Source organism: Crocodylus siamensis, chromosome 1 (genome assembly GCF_052110815.1).
Source record: "Crocodylus siamensis isolate JL-2025a chromosome 1, ASM5211081v1, whole genome shotgun sequence".
In the NCBI taxonomy this organism is placed as follows: domain Eukaryota; kingdom Metazoa; phylum Chordata; order Crocodylia; family Crocodylidae; genus Crocodylus; species Crocodylus siamensis.
In genome coordinates this window covers 317,229,044-317,246,447 of record NC_143395.1, presented here as the reverse complement: position 1 = coordinate 317,246,447, position 17,404 = coordinate 317,229,044, and the positions used below count along the sequence as shown (strand labels likewise).

General features: G+C 41.2%; 1 protein-coding gene across 2 annotated transcripts in view; it reads left to right on the top strand.

Annotated features, from left to right (window-relative positions):
* Positions 1 to 17,404, top strand: part of PCCA (propionyl-CoA carboxylase subunit alpha) — a 475,583-nt gene that overhangs the window by 386,323 nt on the left and 71,856 nt on the right. For both annotated transcript variants that reach the window (XM_090022723.1, XM_090022741.1), the window contains one exon: positions 12,964 to 13,017. In XM_090022723.1, coding sequence (XP_089878849.1) covers positions 12,964 to 13,017 — 54 coding nt within the window. The remainder of the gene's footprint in view (positions 1 to 12,963; positions 13,018 to 17,404) is intronic.

Here is a 17,404-nt window from a genome sequence, read left to right as displayed (position 1 = left end):
CTAGGGGAGTTCTGCTGCACGTGCCCCCTGCTCCTTTCACTCCTCCCATCCCCAGCTGGCTCTTGGGACCTAGCACGTGGTTAGCCCTCCACACAGCCCCCCCCCCAATAGTATTCAGGAGTAAGACTTTATTTTGAGCTATTATACAGTCTCCTCTATGTGTACTACTCAAACCATAAATCAGGACAAAAATGTTTTTTCAAGTAAAATTAAAATGTTATAGTGCAGAGATCAGCAACCTTCAGCACGCGTGCTAGAGCATGGCATGGGAGGCCGTTTTCCTTGGCACATCACAGGCTGTTTGGGCTTTGGGCAGCAGCCACCAGCCACAGAGCCCAGGCTACTCACAGCAGACAGCAGGGATGCTGCAAGTAGCCCAGGCTCTGTGGCAGCCAGCAGCTCCCCAGAGCCTGGGCCAGCTGCAAGTGGGAGGCTACAAACAGCTGCACTGTGCTCCCTAGCCCCAGCACTGGCTCTGTGACTGTGGTGGCTGCGTGCAGGGCTCCAGCTGACAGTTGGGAAGGGGCCTGAAGGTAGTGCAAGCCTGATCTGGCCCCACCCCTGCTGTCCACCTGGGAGAACACATGGAGCTGCTGCTGCCACAGAGCCAGTGCTGGGTGCTGCAGAATCCAGCACAGCTGTTTGCAACCTGCCTGCCACCTGCTGTAGCTGCCCAGAGCCTGGGCTGGCTGTGGCAGGCAGCCAGGAAGCTGCAAACTGCTGCACTGGTTTCCCCAACCCAGCTTCATGGTGAGGGCAGTTGCACGTGCACCTTAGGATAGATAGCAAGAAAGAAGCCAGGGTTGTACACCCAAAGGTATACACGCAGCCACGACCATGGAGTTGGTACCAGAGCCTGGCACAGTTGTTTGCAACCTCCTGGCTGCCTGCCACAGCTGGCCCAGGCTTTGGGCAGGATGCAAACAGCTGTGCTAGACTTCACAGCCCCAGCACCAGGTCCATGGCAGCGGCAGGTGCATGCGCGCCTTGCAGCGCGCAGTATGGAAGGGGCTGGGGCAGCACAACCCTGGCCTCTCCCCCACTGTCTGCCTAGAGGCACATGTGCAACTGCTGCCAGCAATAAGGATCGGGGCCCTCACTGCTCCCCCACCACTGACACGCCAAGCCAAGGCATGGGTGGAGGTTGGGGTGTTTTTGGCTCTCCAGTCAAAAACACTTCCACCCTGTTATAGTGAATTTTTTATTTTTAGTCTATGAAATCATGTACTATGTTATTATCTATATTTGTTAAAATGATAGCTTCTGAAAAATTTTGTGTAGGCAGCCCTTGACATCTCACCAAAACTCAATAAGTGGCCCACCAGCCAAAATAATTGCCCACCTCTGACTTAGTGGACTGATACATTGATTGAGCTTTTAAATTTCCTTTCCATCACCTTCTTGCAGCAACAGAGATTTCCCTAGAGACAGCGTCACAAGGCAGTTATTTGTCTTTCTAAACTCTTGAATCTCAGGAAAGTAGACCACCTTTGATGAACAGAGACTCTACAGAAGTAAGTCCAAAATTCTCTCGGCCCATCTACCACATAGCAGAGCTGTTTGACATCCTTTCAAAAGTGCCACCATTGAGACCTACCACAGGAAAAAGAATGGATAGGGGAAAGAGACAACTCTAAAGGTGAGGGAAAATCTCTCATCAGAACTAGAATTTGGGTCCTCACTTTTTTTCCTATTTCTTCCTAATGACCTTTTGAAGAGGGAAAGCCTTGGCAAAGGAAAAATGTTCAGTCAGTAAACTTTGAAACTCCACAGCATCTTAGAACATCGATGCTCTTATACTCCATAAAATTGATGCTGTGATGACATCCATACAGGTTACATGGTGACAGTTTCTGTCAAGTGGCATTTCTTTTCCAAAGACCTCACTAACAGAGGAGGGAAAGAAATTGAATCCACCATTAGAAGGAATTACTAATTCTTTATCAGGATGTTTTTAGAGATTGTATGTAAATAGTTCACTGCATATCAGATAGGTGCAGTTGCATAGATCTGAATTATATGCTTCAGTTCATTAGATAATTCATCCAACTGAGCTTGTGAAAGACTGTGCAATAAAATTGATAATTCTAGCATGAAGGTCTTGTTGCTTGCCAGTGGATGATCTGAGAAGGGGCTGAAACTTTTTTTGTTTCTATGAGTTGAGGAGACAGGGAAAGAGAAGCCATTTAATAGATTATATTAAACAAATAGTGGCTTATTCTTTATGGTAATCACTATTGCAACAACCATTAAGAGTGGGGATATGATCACATTTTGCCGTTATGTCTCTGCTGACATTGGTCAAGTAGTTTACTAGAACTACCATTATTTCTTTTTATAAAAATTGGTTCTGAATATGGGCATGTGGTCAGAAGGAAAGAAAAATGTGCAATTCTTTGATACAGAGCCTTAAATGGCCTCATGTCATAGGTCTTCAGCTATCAGGTTATGTTAAACAGTGGCAGAGAAGTCCCCAGGGGTCATGACTGATCTGATGATTGGCTAGCAGTAAGTTTAAAAATACTCTGCTTAATGGTTAACTCAACATCCATGTTCATAGTATAAAAGGAGAAGGGAATGGATTAAACTCAAGGGAATTCAAATTATCAAATGTCAGAAGCTTACAGAACAGTACTGCCTTAATAATTACCATCTCAACCAAGAAGCAATCACCCTTCACCCACAGTATGTTATGAAGAAGTATAGCTATTCTTCTAATCCTGGAAGGAAACAAGTTGGTAACTGCTGCACCTGCCCAGATCTTTTGGAATTTGTTGTCCACCTTTATAATGAGAGAGGCTTTCTGTTGTAAAGCTCCCTCTGTTTCATTTTAGTTTAATCTGATGAGCCTGATTACACTAAGCTATCCAGAGTTAATTTAAAAACACAATATCACAACACCATTGATCCTAATGATTGTAAATATCTGGTGTCAAAGCTGATCAGGAGAATGTGCATATTTAAACTAGAAGCATGTATAATTTCAAAATGCTAGGGAGTTATTTAATGGACATCAAAATTGTTCATGAGCTTTCCTCCTTGGCATCTTCATCCACAGAAGTTAGGAGAAGCATTCTCTTGAAAAGAGAGTAGCAGTACAGATACCATGAGTAAAGAAAATTCAGTGTACCAATATGGGGAAACAAGGAAAGAAGAGAGGGCCATGTTAGTTTTTATCATGAAATCTAGGACTCAGTGGATATACATTGTCTGCACTGTGTTTCATCACAAAATACAAGGCACTTCAGCATATTGAAATTCCTGTAAGTTTTTTAAATCTTGTAAATCCATTAAACCTTTTGTGATTTAGCATAATACAGAGAGAACCTACTTAAACAGGCCACAAAGAGGGCTAAACCTTAGCAGCAAAGCCTGCAAAACAGCTTAACATCTGGGTAGAACCACTGGACTGGAGTAATTGTTTCGGAATTACTTTTACCTCTATTGTAGAATTCCTAGGGCACGCCTTAACTATCTTTTCTGTGTTTTGTGGGCCATGGTTTATAATGGAGAGAATTATACTGGTATTGTAAAGCATATAGAGATTCTCAGATGGAAGATGCTGTAGATGAGAGCAGTAAAACAATAGCACTAGTAATAAACATTTATTAAAAAGGGCCAACAACAGCATACTGGGCTGTATTAATAGGGGCATCTCTTGCAAATCACGGAAAGTGATTCTGTCACTGTTCAGCAGTTGGGAGACCTCCTCTGGAGTATTGTGTCCAGTGCTGGGTCCCTCACTTCAAGAAGGACACGGACAAATTAGAAAGAGTCCAGCACGGAGTGACAGGAATGATTAGATGTCTGGGAAACATGGTTTATGAGGAAAGCCTGAAACAACTGAGATTATTTAGTCTGGATAAGAGAAGACCAAGGGGAAGTTTGATACCAGTCTTCAAATACCTAAAGGATGGTTATATGGAAGATTATGATAGACTGTTCTCTGTGGCTGGGGGCAACAGGGTAAGGAACAATGTTCTCAAATTGCAGCAGGGGAAATTTAGGTTGGATATTGGGAAGAACTTTCTGACTATGAGGAGGGTTAAGCAGGGGAACAGGCGCCCCCAAAGTGGAGGTGGAGTGGTTCTCTTCATCCTTGGAAGTTTTTAAGAGCAGGTTAGATAAACAACACATGATTTGGATGATTTAGTCAGGGATGTTGCTGCCTTGAGCAAGGGGTTGGATTTGGTGACTTTCTATAAAGGGATAATGAAAAGAGGTAACAAACCACAGATAAAAAGAAATATAAAGATTATCTTATTCCCTATTTTTGTTTGTGTGAGAACAGAGATTACTGTTGCACCTACTATAATTGAACTTGCACATTTTAAGAGCAGTCCTATGTCTGAAAGTAGCAAGACCTTAACCATTTACAAAAGAACAGGTGTTGTTTCTGTTCAGCAACAGAATACCATACTTTCCCACATAACACATGTACCTTTCCCCCCTAAAATAAGCCCTCTAACATTGGGGTGCATATGTTAAGCAGGGAAGCTGATTGTTCTTTGCTGGAATAGAGGCAGGATAGAACAGAGCAAGCAAACACTGTGGGCATTTATACACGTACCTTTGCCTGCTCTGACACATCAGAAATCCAGCATGTTGGAGCAGACTCAATTAATCGAGTCTGTGGAGCATGTGAGCTGGCACGCCACTGTGTCACATGCATTTATATAAATGGAGAAATGCATGTCAGTGCCCAGAAAATGGCAGCGGCACACTTTCCTTAGATTTCTTAAACATTAGGACTGGAAGGGACCTCAGAAGATCATCAAGTCCAGCCCCCTGCCCCGGGGGCAGGAAGTCAGCTAGGGTCACAGTCTAGTATTAAACCACTCACAGCTGCTGGTGAGGCAACAGCTTTTGGCTGCAGAGTCACTTAGCTGGCTGAGGGTGAGTGAGCTGCTGCATGCAGTCTGTAGTATATCGATGAGTCTTGTGATGTCAAGCATATAGCCTGCAGGCTGGATGCAGCCAGCAGATGCATTGCATCCATCCACTGTAGTCCGGTGGGCTACCAGCAGTGTTCTGCTTCACACCTCTGCACAGCTGCAGCCCCTGACCAGCCAGGGCTCCATGCTGCTACACACCCCTGGCTCCTTGCAGACGCATACCACAAACTCCATATTGTATGAATGCAGCCCCATGTTGCTGCATGCTTTCAGACCAACCAAGACCCACACTGCCATCTAAATGTAGTCCCATGGATCTGGCCTGGGAGAAGCTTGTGTAATCTGGATCTAGCCTAGGGGAAGTTTGACAACCCTGATTTACAGGAACTTCTATAAAGAACTATTTACAGTAAAAGAGCAAGAGTCTTGCTACTGCCCTTGCAAGGGTTTGGGGCGTAGCCTTGTTTCTGTCTTGCCACAGCAGGAAGTTCCTGCTGCCTCACTCAGACTGTGTCTTGGGATGCCACAATCCATGGACACTCTGAGCACTGATAGAAGTGATATTTGTCATGTGATTGGCCCCTTGAAAGTGCTCTACAGTGCCCTGACAGAAGTGCACACCCGCAGAGCGCTTTAAAAGTGCCCGATCCCATGACAAATTAATCCTCATTCAATGAGGATTCAGATGAAAGCATTCCAAACCAGAGAGCCCTTACTAACTTCTGTTTGTCCCTGTGCATGCAGCCTAGCCCTGCTCCTGGTGCTGATATTAGGATGGGAGGGGGGCGAAGGCAGGGAAGGGAGCTCTGTTCTGGGATTTCCACAGCCTGTGCTGGGGTGGATTGGAGCTCCATTTCCCCTGATCCCCTGCCAGCATAGGCTGGGTAAACCCCAGAATGGAGCTCCTTCCCCTGTCTTCTCCCTTCTCCCATCCTGATGACAGTACCAGAGCTGAGGGGAGGGGAGGTTAGGGGAGAAAGACTGCAAACACTCAGTTGCTCTTCTCTGGATAGACTCCAAAGTGGACTTTGATTTTCAACTCCCTCAGACCAAACAGTGATTGTCTGTTGGGTCGGGGGAGATCACTGTAACTCATGGAGCTTTGTGGGACGCACCATGAGTTACAGTGGGGAGCTGCATGTTTGTCAGTGCCTTCTACATCACACAGTCATTTGTGACCCTGAAAAAATCTTTTTCTTTTACGTTTTGCCTTCCAAAAACAAGGTTGTGTTTTATTTGGGCACATGTTATGCAAGAAAACATGGCATAAAGAGAATATGCTTTGTATAGTCCATGAAAGGGGATTTATATATTTTGCTACAGTGTAAGGCCAAGGTTCTATTAGGGCTGACTATGAGGAAGAAAATTATATTTTCCCAATGTCCTATTTAGTATAGTCTTTGCAGTATTTCAGCATGTTAAAATGTTTTGTGTGCTGCAAGTTCTGTTTGTCTGTCCATAAGCAGGATGACTTTTCCCTGTTGGTATTTAGGAAATTCGGCATCCCTATATATGAAGAAAACCAGACAGAGGCATCATTGATTTTAACACTCAGTTTTAAACTGTTGGTAGTGGGGGGTAGAATAGCACACAACATCTAGCTGAGTTTCCATCTGTGGTGTAATGCACTTACAGTTAAATAGTACCACCACCAGTGGAAGTGCAAGTAGTAGTTTGAGGCAGAATTGCTGTGGTTCTGCTGGGTGGAGATGGGAAGAGGAAAAATTAAATGGGCTTCACGGAGCCTTCCTTCCTTATGTGTTGCAACATTTTTCTCCAGCTTCCTTAACATATAAGAGAACTTAGGGATATGACTGGTTAACCTGCAGTTATTCATCTCCATGGTCTATACCCAAACCAATAGAAGAAATTATAAGGCATCAACTTTTGGAAGCTGTACAAGTAGTCAGCCAGTTCTCTATGATTCCAAGAGGAGGTTTTATTCCCATGACGCTTCATGGAGTTTTCTCTTTGAAGCCATTACTTAAGCTTTGCACACAGTTTGGGTGTCTTCCCATTGTCAGAACACGGAAAGGCTGTTTATGGTTCTTTTGAAAAGAGATTAGAATATGTAGAATATTGCTGAGCAAAGACTCTGGAAGGTCACAGAGAAACTGATGTTGATCCAAAGCAAAGCTGATCTTCAAATTTTCAGAGAAATTTATAGATGAAGGAAAGAGAGATCAAGTATCCATCAAGACTGGGTGCTTCCTCACACGTTATCATTGCATCTAGGAGATTCCCCAAGGTTCATGGGGATCTTGGGAGGGAGGTCTTCTGGGTATGCAGTACACCCATGGCCTTATCTATGTTGAAGGAGGAGAGGGAAGAAAACCATGACGGAGGAAATATGGGGAAATTTTGCAAGGTAAATTACTATTTTTCCACTCTGTAATTGGAGAAAGAATTCACATGTAAGTAAGGTTCTAGACCTTATTTTCCATGGTTAAATTTTAAAAAATGTTCATTAATTTGGAGTGAATCGATGTTTGGGTTTCCAGCTTGCCATTCTCAAAAACCAGTTTTCAAGATTCAGCTGCACTTGCAGCCACAAGCACAGCTGAAGCCAGCAAAAACTACATGTGCTTCATCGTTTCTGGAAATCTGCTCCACTTTAGAACTTGAAACATAGGTTCACCCAATGTTAGTGAACAAATCGTTTTGAAAAATGTACCTGTTGCTTTTATACGGGCTCTAATAATACTGTAATTATTCTATTTTAGCTTTTTTTTAATGTGTCATATTCTGCATAGTTTTGCCTTGGTGCCATAGGTTGCCTAAAACTTCCTGGAATGTCTGCATGACAATAATGATATATTTGTATTCAAATAGGATCATTTTTAATATTACAAGATATAATATTTCAGTTTAGGTTTAAAATACTACTTTCCATGTTAGGAAACATGGCACACTATTTGTTCATTTGTTAACAAAGAAGACCAACTACTTGCTTTTGGTCTGTTTTAGTTTCTTTGTTAGGTATCATTTCTTCTCTCCTCCTGCTCACAGCAGGTAGTCTGCAAACGCAGAAGTATCTAAACACTTTTGTAAAATATCTCAGGATCTTGTTAGGTTCGAATAATTTCTCTATCTGTTTAGTCTCTTTCTTTCCCTGATATTTTATATTCCTTCCTCTCTCCGTTTATAGCTTGTTATCATTTTTATCTGAAGGTACTCATCCATTGCAGGCTCTAGTACTAAGCTGATTGTAACCCTACTGCATCTTATGTTGAATAGGTCATTGATATCCAACTAAGTGGAAATAATTTTCTATGGCAAAGCAGAACAATTTGGAGTAGTGTCACATGAACCTCTTGTAATTTAGTGGGAAACACCAGATTAAATTGATTATTTGTGAAATAATTGCAGTATTGCATATATTCAAGGTCATAAGAAAAATCAAAGACATCTGCATGCAGTTGCATGTACCTCTCTATGTACATTTATGCATAGTTATATATACATTATTTAATTACACAGATTATGTCCTGTATGCACATACTGTTTGTATGCATGTAACTATATACACACAGAATACAGTGTACACAAAACAGTAAATATATATTATATGCAAAATTAATTGTACTGTATATAAATTTGATATCGTCTGTGTTTTTCATAGATTTTTAAAGTAATTTTATATTTAACTAATTTTAAGTTAGCTGTCTACTCTCGGAGTTTCTAAGGACACTACTATCATTTTTAATGGTATTTGGTTAATTAGCTTAGAATCTCAACATATAGTAAATGAATCAACCAAATAAAAGTCAGTTATTTTTAAAACAATATAATTCATTCATACGATATAATTTTACTGTTTTGTGAGGGAAAATATAGTTTTGTTTAGTCTTTGAAAATGGTCGATATGTGCTTTGTACTGAGTATTTTTCTGTGTCTGACTCCTGAGTAAATGTTTTGCAAGTTATTTTTAAAATGTTTTTCTCTGTTGCACTTAATTAGCTGTTCTTTCTTGTTTCGTGTCTTTTATTACTTTCCTTTTATCACATGTAATATGAAACCCTCTATTACAATGTATAGTATATGTAAATATATATGTTAGCAAGAATAAGTAGAGACTTGCAGACTGGTGTATTTTTTTAAAAAGGTGGAAAATAAAAGAGTAATTGTTAACCATCTCCTTTCATTTTTGTGAAAACATCAATTACATTTACAAATCTCAGAAGCCAAGCCCACCAGTGGAACAAAAATAACTTCTTTCAATATGCTTCAAAAATCTAATCACATTCAACAACTGAAATTTATTTACAACTGTAATTTGAAACATTAACGATGATAATATGCTGACTCCTTTTGTAAGACGGTGCTCAGAAGCCTAGCTGTTTTCCTTTTGGTCATGCTAACTAATATATGTTTTATGATTTGGAGAAACTGTCCACTATTTTTTTAGTCTGCCTAGGAAGAACATTCCTTTTTCCCCATTCTGTATTTTTTATTCTTCTTTGCCTCTCTCCTCCCCTACCCCCACATACTTGTCTTTCTCATTGCCTTAATTTAAGGGACAGATTTTAGTGCTTACAGTGTAGTCTTGATACCTTTGAAGACTGAATGTAGTGTTAAATATTGGATACAGTATAAGCAGTTGCAGTGGAGACTTACCACACACTATGATTCCAGTGTCCTTCAACAATGTCAGGCTAGGGAAGAGGGTATTTACATTCTTATCTTATCTTGCTACTGTGCCATGGTAGGCAACTTTTGGACACAAATAGAAATTGATTTTAGCTTGTAGATTCTAGTCCAAAGGCCACTGAACTTATTTTCTGTGCGAGTAGATAGTTTCTGAGTTAACTAGAGTTTGACTACTTTGAACTATGGTGAAGTACTTGCTTTCTTTTAATCTAACTTTGCAAATCCCAAAGCATATAAACAGACCTTACACACGAGTAGTCCTCGTTTAAATCAAAGGGACTACTCAAATGAGTACAACTTGAAAAATTTGGTCATGAGCTATGAAAGCACACAGATTCATCTCAGGTACCTGGCTAGGCTTTGAAAGAATTTAAAAGAATAGAGACAGAATTGCTGCTGTTCTTTTAAAAATTATATTCTTATCTGTAATGAGTGTGATGGGGAAATTAGCCAAAAAATGGAAATGTTATCAGTATATGAAATGATCTCTAATAGCCCTTGCAAGGGGACAAAAGGGTAGTACAATAAGTGACAGCACTCTAATGAGGCTGCAGGGCATTCCAGGAAAAAAAAGGAATTAAGTCCTTTAATTCTTTTTCAGCTTGCCGTTTTCTGACAGCTTATCAAGTGGTCAGTACTTGTTTGTTTTGGCATACAGTTCATTCATTGTAGGCAGCCGGCACTTTGTTCTTCTTTGCAGTTTCCAAAACTTGATTGTGTTTATTCTAGACTGTGGGAAAAGTGTATATTCCTGTTTCCTTTAAATTTCATACAAAACCTGACGTTTACTTTTATAATTTCCCATATTTTCCATTCCATTAATCATTATTGTTGAAATATGTCAGGTCTTGGCACATCCTCCTTTGTTTTCATACGATTGTACAGATTGCAGTGTCAGTATATGACCTGTTAGTTGAAAAATAAGCATGTATAGGCTCTGGTACCTAATAGTACATTGAAATGTAGCTGCAGAATATATCACATTAAGCCAAAAAGGGAAGGGATTCAACTTGCTGCTACTGAAATGGTTTACAATGATTTCTTATTCTTATGTAGCAGGGTGGGGGGAGCATTTTGTTACTTCATAGTTATTACCTTCTAAAATGTAGAAGTCCTGAATGTCACTTACAAATATTTTATATCAATCCTTGTAAAATATTGTATATACTTCACATGAAATGGCATATCCTACATGTATTTATCTCTCTTAAAATATAAAGATTATTTGTTTGTTTATATAAAAAAGCTCTTAAAATTAAGTCTAGGCATACAGTCAGTGGATAGCTATGAAAGAAGGGTAAAGTAGGATGAGTCAGTAGCGGTACAATTTCTGTTTAAGCTGAAAGTAGTTACTGCGGACTTTTCTCATATTATAAACGAGAGATAGGTGGACGTATTTCCTTAGTAATTGTGAAATTACCTTAAGTGAAAGGGTTACTGTTCATGGAAATGTTTTAAAAGTATATTGTAAAATATAATTGCTGTCTAACATATCTCTGTGCCACATATATTTTACATATGCAGTAAACTTTTTGCACTGAAGGAGGAAGAGACTCCCAAGAAGCAATAATGCTTTGTATCTTTCCCAAATTGAGATGACGGATAATATGAATTTTGTACAGACATTACAGTTAGTTTGGGGGGTTAGATCAGGTTGAAAATATCCCCCTAATCTAACTCAGTAATGAGCTAGTGCTGGCAGCTTGATTTAAGGTAAGGTAGTGTAGGAGGAGGGGTGCGTGGGATGGGGGTCTTTAGGGGGATTGGAGGACTAGTGGGGTACACAAAGGGGTTGCGGGAGTCAGGGGGGGTATTAGGATCTGCAGGGGGGTATTGGGGGAATTGGAGGACTAGCAGGATCTTGGGGGTGGAGGGGACTGGCTGGATTTTGGGGGCTGGTGTAATCAGAGAGACTCTCTAATCTCACCAAATCCTCCAGCTTCCCCTCCTCCTCTCTCCAGTGTCACAGAACTGCCTCAATCCTGCAAACCACTTCCAGGGCCAATTTTACTGGTGTTAACCAGTCCTGGGAACACAACTGAAGTAAGTTAAGAAGGGAGAGGGTTGGGCAGATTCAGGGGGCTGGCAGCTTTGTGGCAGGGGCCTTAGCAGGACTGGGGGGAATGGTGGTATGTGGAGGGGATTAGCAGCATCAGGGGCTCTTTCCCCCACAAGCAGTGGCTATTTTTAGCCCCTTGACACCTCCCCCCTGCAGTCCCAGATGAATAAGCCCCCTGACAAAACCAACCTCCTGAACCTGCCCACACCTTCCCCAGCAACTTATTTCCATCAGTTCGTGGCTCTAGTGAATACCAGTAAAGCCAACACTAGGAGTAGTTTGCAGGATTTTGGGAGGCTGGCAGGCTCAAGGGGGATGGCTGGTCCTCAAGTGGTTCATCTGGGGTTGGGGGAGACTGGTTCATCTGAGGTTGGGGGAGGTGCTAGCAAGCAAAAAATAGACAATTGTGGGGGTAGGGGAGGGAGGACACAAAAAAAAGTTCAGCCCTGGGGTTACACTCTGAAAGTGTACAGAAGTTCACTTAGATCAATCTACCTATACCCGATCTAACTGAGTGCATCTTTGAGATATAGTTAAATAAAATCGGTTGGTCCTTTTTGACTGATCTAACCTTCCTGGCACTTCTTTACAGTTTTCCCCTTTAGATTGACCTAACTAGGGATATAATCATAGATCTGTATGTGGGTCAACTAAGTTAGACCAGGTGGCCATATTTAACATGATCTAACCACCCCTAACTTCCCTGAATGTCTGTACATACCCATACCCACAATGTACAACCAATAATATTCTTCCTTTCACGCTGCGTGCTGTTTTGATGACAATACAGTATTCCATGAACGATTAGAGACTTGTGCCAGTAGTCTGAATTCTAGTAGATAACTAATGTTATGTAAAATTATTCTTTTTTCAAAGGAGACTCATTGAATATTTGTATTGACAGTGCTCTGTCTGAGAGAGGGAAATGGGAGTGGTATGTTTACTGTTTAAAGAGAGCTAAGATAATGCCAGAATACATGTAATGAAAATGTATAGATGGTAGAGCTAGAAAAGAGTCATAAAATCTATCTCCCTGAAAATACAAGGTTATTCTCTGTTGTCAAGGATAAAATTTGTTTTCATTAATCTTAAAAATAAATTTGAGGAGAATAGAATATGAATAGAGTCTAAATAGAAATTGAGATAGTCTGTTAAGGTAACCACAATTTGAGTTTAAATATGTATCGTACAGTTTTTCATTGTATAAAACTCTTATTTAAGAGTTTCATTGTTCTTTCTGCTTACAGAAAGAACCTAAAGCTCATGTAGGTTATTTTCTGCAGACATTACAAGAAGAAAATAGGAGTGCTTCAACAAACTGAGAAGTTCCTAATTAGTTTTTACATCTGTCTCTTTCAGTGCCTTTCTCGAGATGCAGCAGGAAACATAAGCATTCAGTTTCTAGGCACAGTGGTGAGTATTCAAGAACTACTTTAATGCAGTGGGTCTACACTGTAATGTAATGCAGCGGGAAAATTGGCAGTCGATACTGACCACACATGAGCCTGAGCTTGTGGGTTTTTTTACTACATTAAAACATTTCATGTATTTAAAACAGGTGAGAGACAACTCTCCAAAGCTATCCTCTGATGACTACTGCACAGTGTTTACATTCCACATTTCACCTGATTTCAGCCTGTAACTTTTGGCTCCTAGAAGGTTTGGTATAAATCAAAGATTTACACTGGTAAAGAGATTCTTGGTATAGAGCCTGTTGGAACGCATCCAGGCTTTATACAGACATTACAGCTAGAAGTTTGGGGGTTTAAGTTGTGCTAAACCCCCTGGTCTAACTCAATAATTAGGTATTGGAAGCCTAATTTAAGATAAATTGGGGTAGAGGGAGGGGTGGGCAGGATGGGGGCGCTTAGCAGAGGGGCTTGGGCAGATGGAGGCATACTGGGGTCTGTTAGGGGGTTGGAAGAGTTTGGGTGGGAGTTGGTGGGATCAGAGAGACTGTGATCCCACTAAACTCCCTTGGATTCCCCTAACCCCTCCCAATGTTGTTGAACCATCCCTGATCCTGCAATCTACTCCTGGGGCTGGTTTTACCAGCATTTGCCAGTCCTGGGGCCCTGACTGAAATAAATTAGGGGGCGAGGGAATGACTTTGTGGAAGGAGGTTTGGCGGGTTCTGCTGAGTGGAAAGGGTTGGTGGAATCAGGGAGGCTCTCTGCTCTGTCCAGAGTCTATTTTTAGCCCCCAACCCACCCCCATCCCCACTTGATCCTGCCTGACCCTCTCCACGCACCTTAACTTACTTAAATTGACTTCTAGCACCAGCAAATGCTAGTAAAACCAGCACCACGAGTGGCTTCAGGGATTGGCGGGGAGGGACCGTCCATCCAGGGGTGGGGTGAGTGGCTGAGGGGTTGGGAGAGGTGTAGGAAAAGCATAGCCCTTGGACTGGAGCCAGCGTTTGGGCTTGCCCAGCCCTGAGATTGCAGTCAGAATGTGTACAGAAGTTTGGTTAGATGAGTCTGCCCACACCCAATCTAATTTAGCGTACCTCCAAAGTACAGTTTAATGAGATTGGGTGGCCATATTCAATGCAATAAAACCTTCCTAAATGTCTGTATTGTGCCCTCAGTGTTCAATCTGTTTCTTCCTTCTGGGTTTTGTCCCCTACACATGACTGCTCTGATGTTATTTATTATCCCTCCTAGAGTCCAGGGCCAAACTCTTTCATTCTGTACCCTCAAATTTTCAAGACACTGCAGTAGCCATCATCCCAGCTAAAGAGGACTAGGTGAGAATAGCTTTCTATATCCAACACCAGCTGTGAAGAACTGCAAGTTATGTCCAGGCAGCTTTCTCAGTTCTTTTAGCTTCGTAGGGAGTTAGATTTGGAATCACATCTATGTTGTCTTTTGCATGGCAGGCCTAGGCAATCAGGTCTTTCACCTGTTTCCTCATCATAGGTTCCCATGTGTAAGATGATGCTGAAGTTTTCTATTAAGTGGTAGGTGTGTGTGTGCACACACATATACATGGTTCTCTGGGGTGCTGCAACATGCCTGCTGGCCCAGGTGTGAAGAGGTAAATACTCACCTCCCCCATGAGGCACCCTGCATCTAACTCAGCCTGTGGCTGCTTTTCTGGGAACTGCTGCTGCTCTTCCCTGGCCCCAGTGCTCGCCTTCCCCATTCTTGGCACAAACACACACTATGCTGCAAGCAGGTTGGTGGGCAGACGCACGAATGGAGCTGCGCTTTGCAGCCCAACTCATCCCTTACACTGTTCTCACATAAGAGCTGACCAGAGGGGCTGTGGGGTTGGGCAGTAGTGTATAAGACCCTGTAGGAGCAGCCTTAGCAGCAGAGGCTGCCCTTGGTCCCTGAGGTGTAGACCAGGGGACAGAAGGGTGCAGACAGTGGAAAGAATAGGGCATGAAAGGGTCAGATCCACCCCCCCCCCCGTCCTTATCTAGCACTAGCGGGATCAGTGGTTGTCAATTTTTTAGCTTCAAGGACTCTCCCGTATCTTTTCTGAATGTTGATGTGGCTCAATGATTTTCAACTGCAGTGCCACAAAATTCAAAAAAGTTATAGAGGTGGCCCTTGAGGTTAAAATGCTGAGAACTACGGATTTATATAAATCCGGAGCATCTTAATTCTGTCAGTCAGATGGTTAGAGTGCTTCGATAAAAGTTTTCCAAGTTTGTGACCGAACATGAGGGAATTTCTAAATAAAACTGAAAATCATCTAAAAGCCACCAACCTCCCCAGTACTGTTCAGTTAATTAAATAGAAAAAAATGATAAAGGCATGGAAATCAGAAAGCATCCTTGCATCCTATATTTTTGCCCAAGTTATTTGTAAAAAAAGGTTTCTTTTATTTCCACATTGTATTTAATTAAATATGCTTTATTTTTACTTATCTGTGATTACTTTGCAGTTGTCTGTGAGGATGTCTTGAAAAGTTAAACTGCCACTAACATTGAATGTCCGTGCATTATGCCATTATTTGTGTCTTAGTGTCAGGCACTTAATGATTATTAATAATTATTAAACAACAGTGCTTAGCTATATATAGATATAAAATAACACATGCAGGCAGACTATATATATATCCCTTTCCCCCATCCCTGTGTCAGTATCTTTTGTTTAGACTGCAAGCCCTTTGGTCTAGAAACAGCATCTTCCTGTCTGTTTGAATAGCACCTAGTGCAGTGTGTATGTAGGAGGGGGCTATTTCTCAATGGGGCTTTTGACCACTGTCATCTATGTCAAATAACTCTAAAATCATAGAAGTGCACCTGATCCATTTGTAGAACTTCTTTTTGGGCTCTCCATTATTCATGTATTACTGCCTGTCACAGACAGGCAGAAGGGCAGTCAGTGTAATTACAAGGTTGCCAGTGGGATTTTTTTCCCTTAAAACTAAGTGGTGGAAAAGAATATTTAATGATATGATCTTCAAATTTCTCAGTATTCTGATTCCACATGCTATCTATTGCTCTAACAAGTAGTTTGTACAAATGTATTTAATTTTTCTATCTTCAGTAGAAAATATTAAGAATAGATTTGCACATCCTCAGTTTTCACGTGGAGAAAAAATTCAGACTGAGTTTCAGTGTGATGTTACTTAGCGCACACACTGTGGACCGTTTTATTAGCACAAGTTTTTAGAGCATCTGATTGGTAGCATCCAGCTTGTCATGAGGGCATCAGCTTAGATAAAATGGTTCACTTGATTTCTTGACATTAGACAGTAAAAGCAGTTCTGCTGCTGGTTTTTGATAAGACATGAGACTCAGCTTCACTGAGCCAGCTGACAGACACTGAGGAGAAACCAAATAGTGCTTCTTTATTAGAAACCACATTGGTATCCTGTGTAACTAGTTGAAGAACAGGGGAGAGCATGTTCCAGCAGTCATACTTGACAATTAAAAATTAGCTAGGAGATTGTGGCTCACTAAGAGACTCCATCCTATCATAGCAGCTGATATCCTGGCCTTTTATTTGTATGCTATCAGCTGGACTTCATCACTGTGCTACACTTTTAGCATTTAGAAAATTCTAGTACTAGGATGTTACAATGCATCTCCTTGGTGACACAAGCTACTGTGAGTGCCTCAGACCTGTCCTCTGTGCCCTAACCAGAGGATTTTAATTAAGTCCAAGGACTCTATATTCAAGTGCTACATGGCCAGAAACCATGGTATCTAAATGATCTCCTAAAGCTCTCTAGGATGAAGCCTGTTGTCAATCTCTATGCTCTGTTTGCTCTATTGAGCTATCTAAAAATGGGTAACAGTTTGCCTGGGAGACAGAAATTTCTTGGTGACCAGTACTAAGGCCTTCCCCCAAGATGTAAGGATGGTATCCTTGTTTTCTCTGATTAAAAAAAAAAAAATCCCCAATTTTTGGATTAAAAACAGTAACCCAGAATCCACATTTTCTGTGATTAAAATGAAATACCACTATATGCATATACATACATACATACATGTGTGTGTGCGTGTGTGTAAAATATGGATTTTAGGTTACTTTTTTAATCCAAAAATTGGGAATTTTTTTGAATTGGAGAAAACCAGGGTCATCACAAACCTTACCATCTTCCACTCAAAGTGCAGAGCACATTTCTTTGACTTCATCTTTTTTAGCATAAATTCAGAAGAATGTGAATGCTAATTTAAAAAAAAAGAAAAAGCAAAACCCCTTACCAAAACAAAACACAAGTGCACATAGTGGTACATACTTGTTGCTTTGGGTAGAGGATGAAAACAGATGTTCTTCACATTGCTTAATACACTGCAGGAAGATTTAGAAATGCATTTAGAAACGTTGAATAAGAA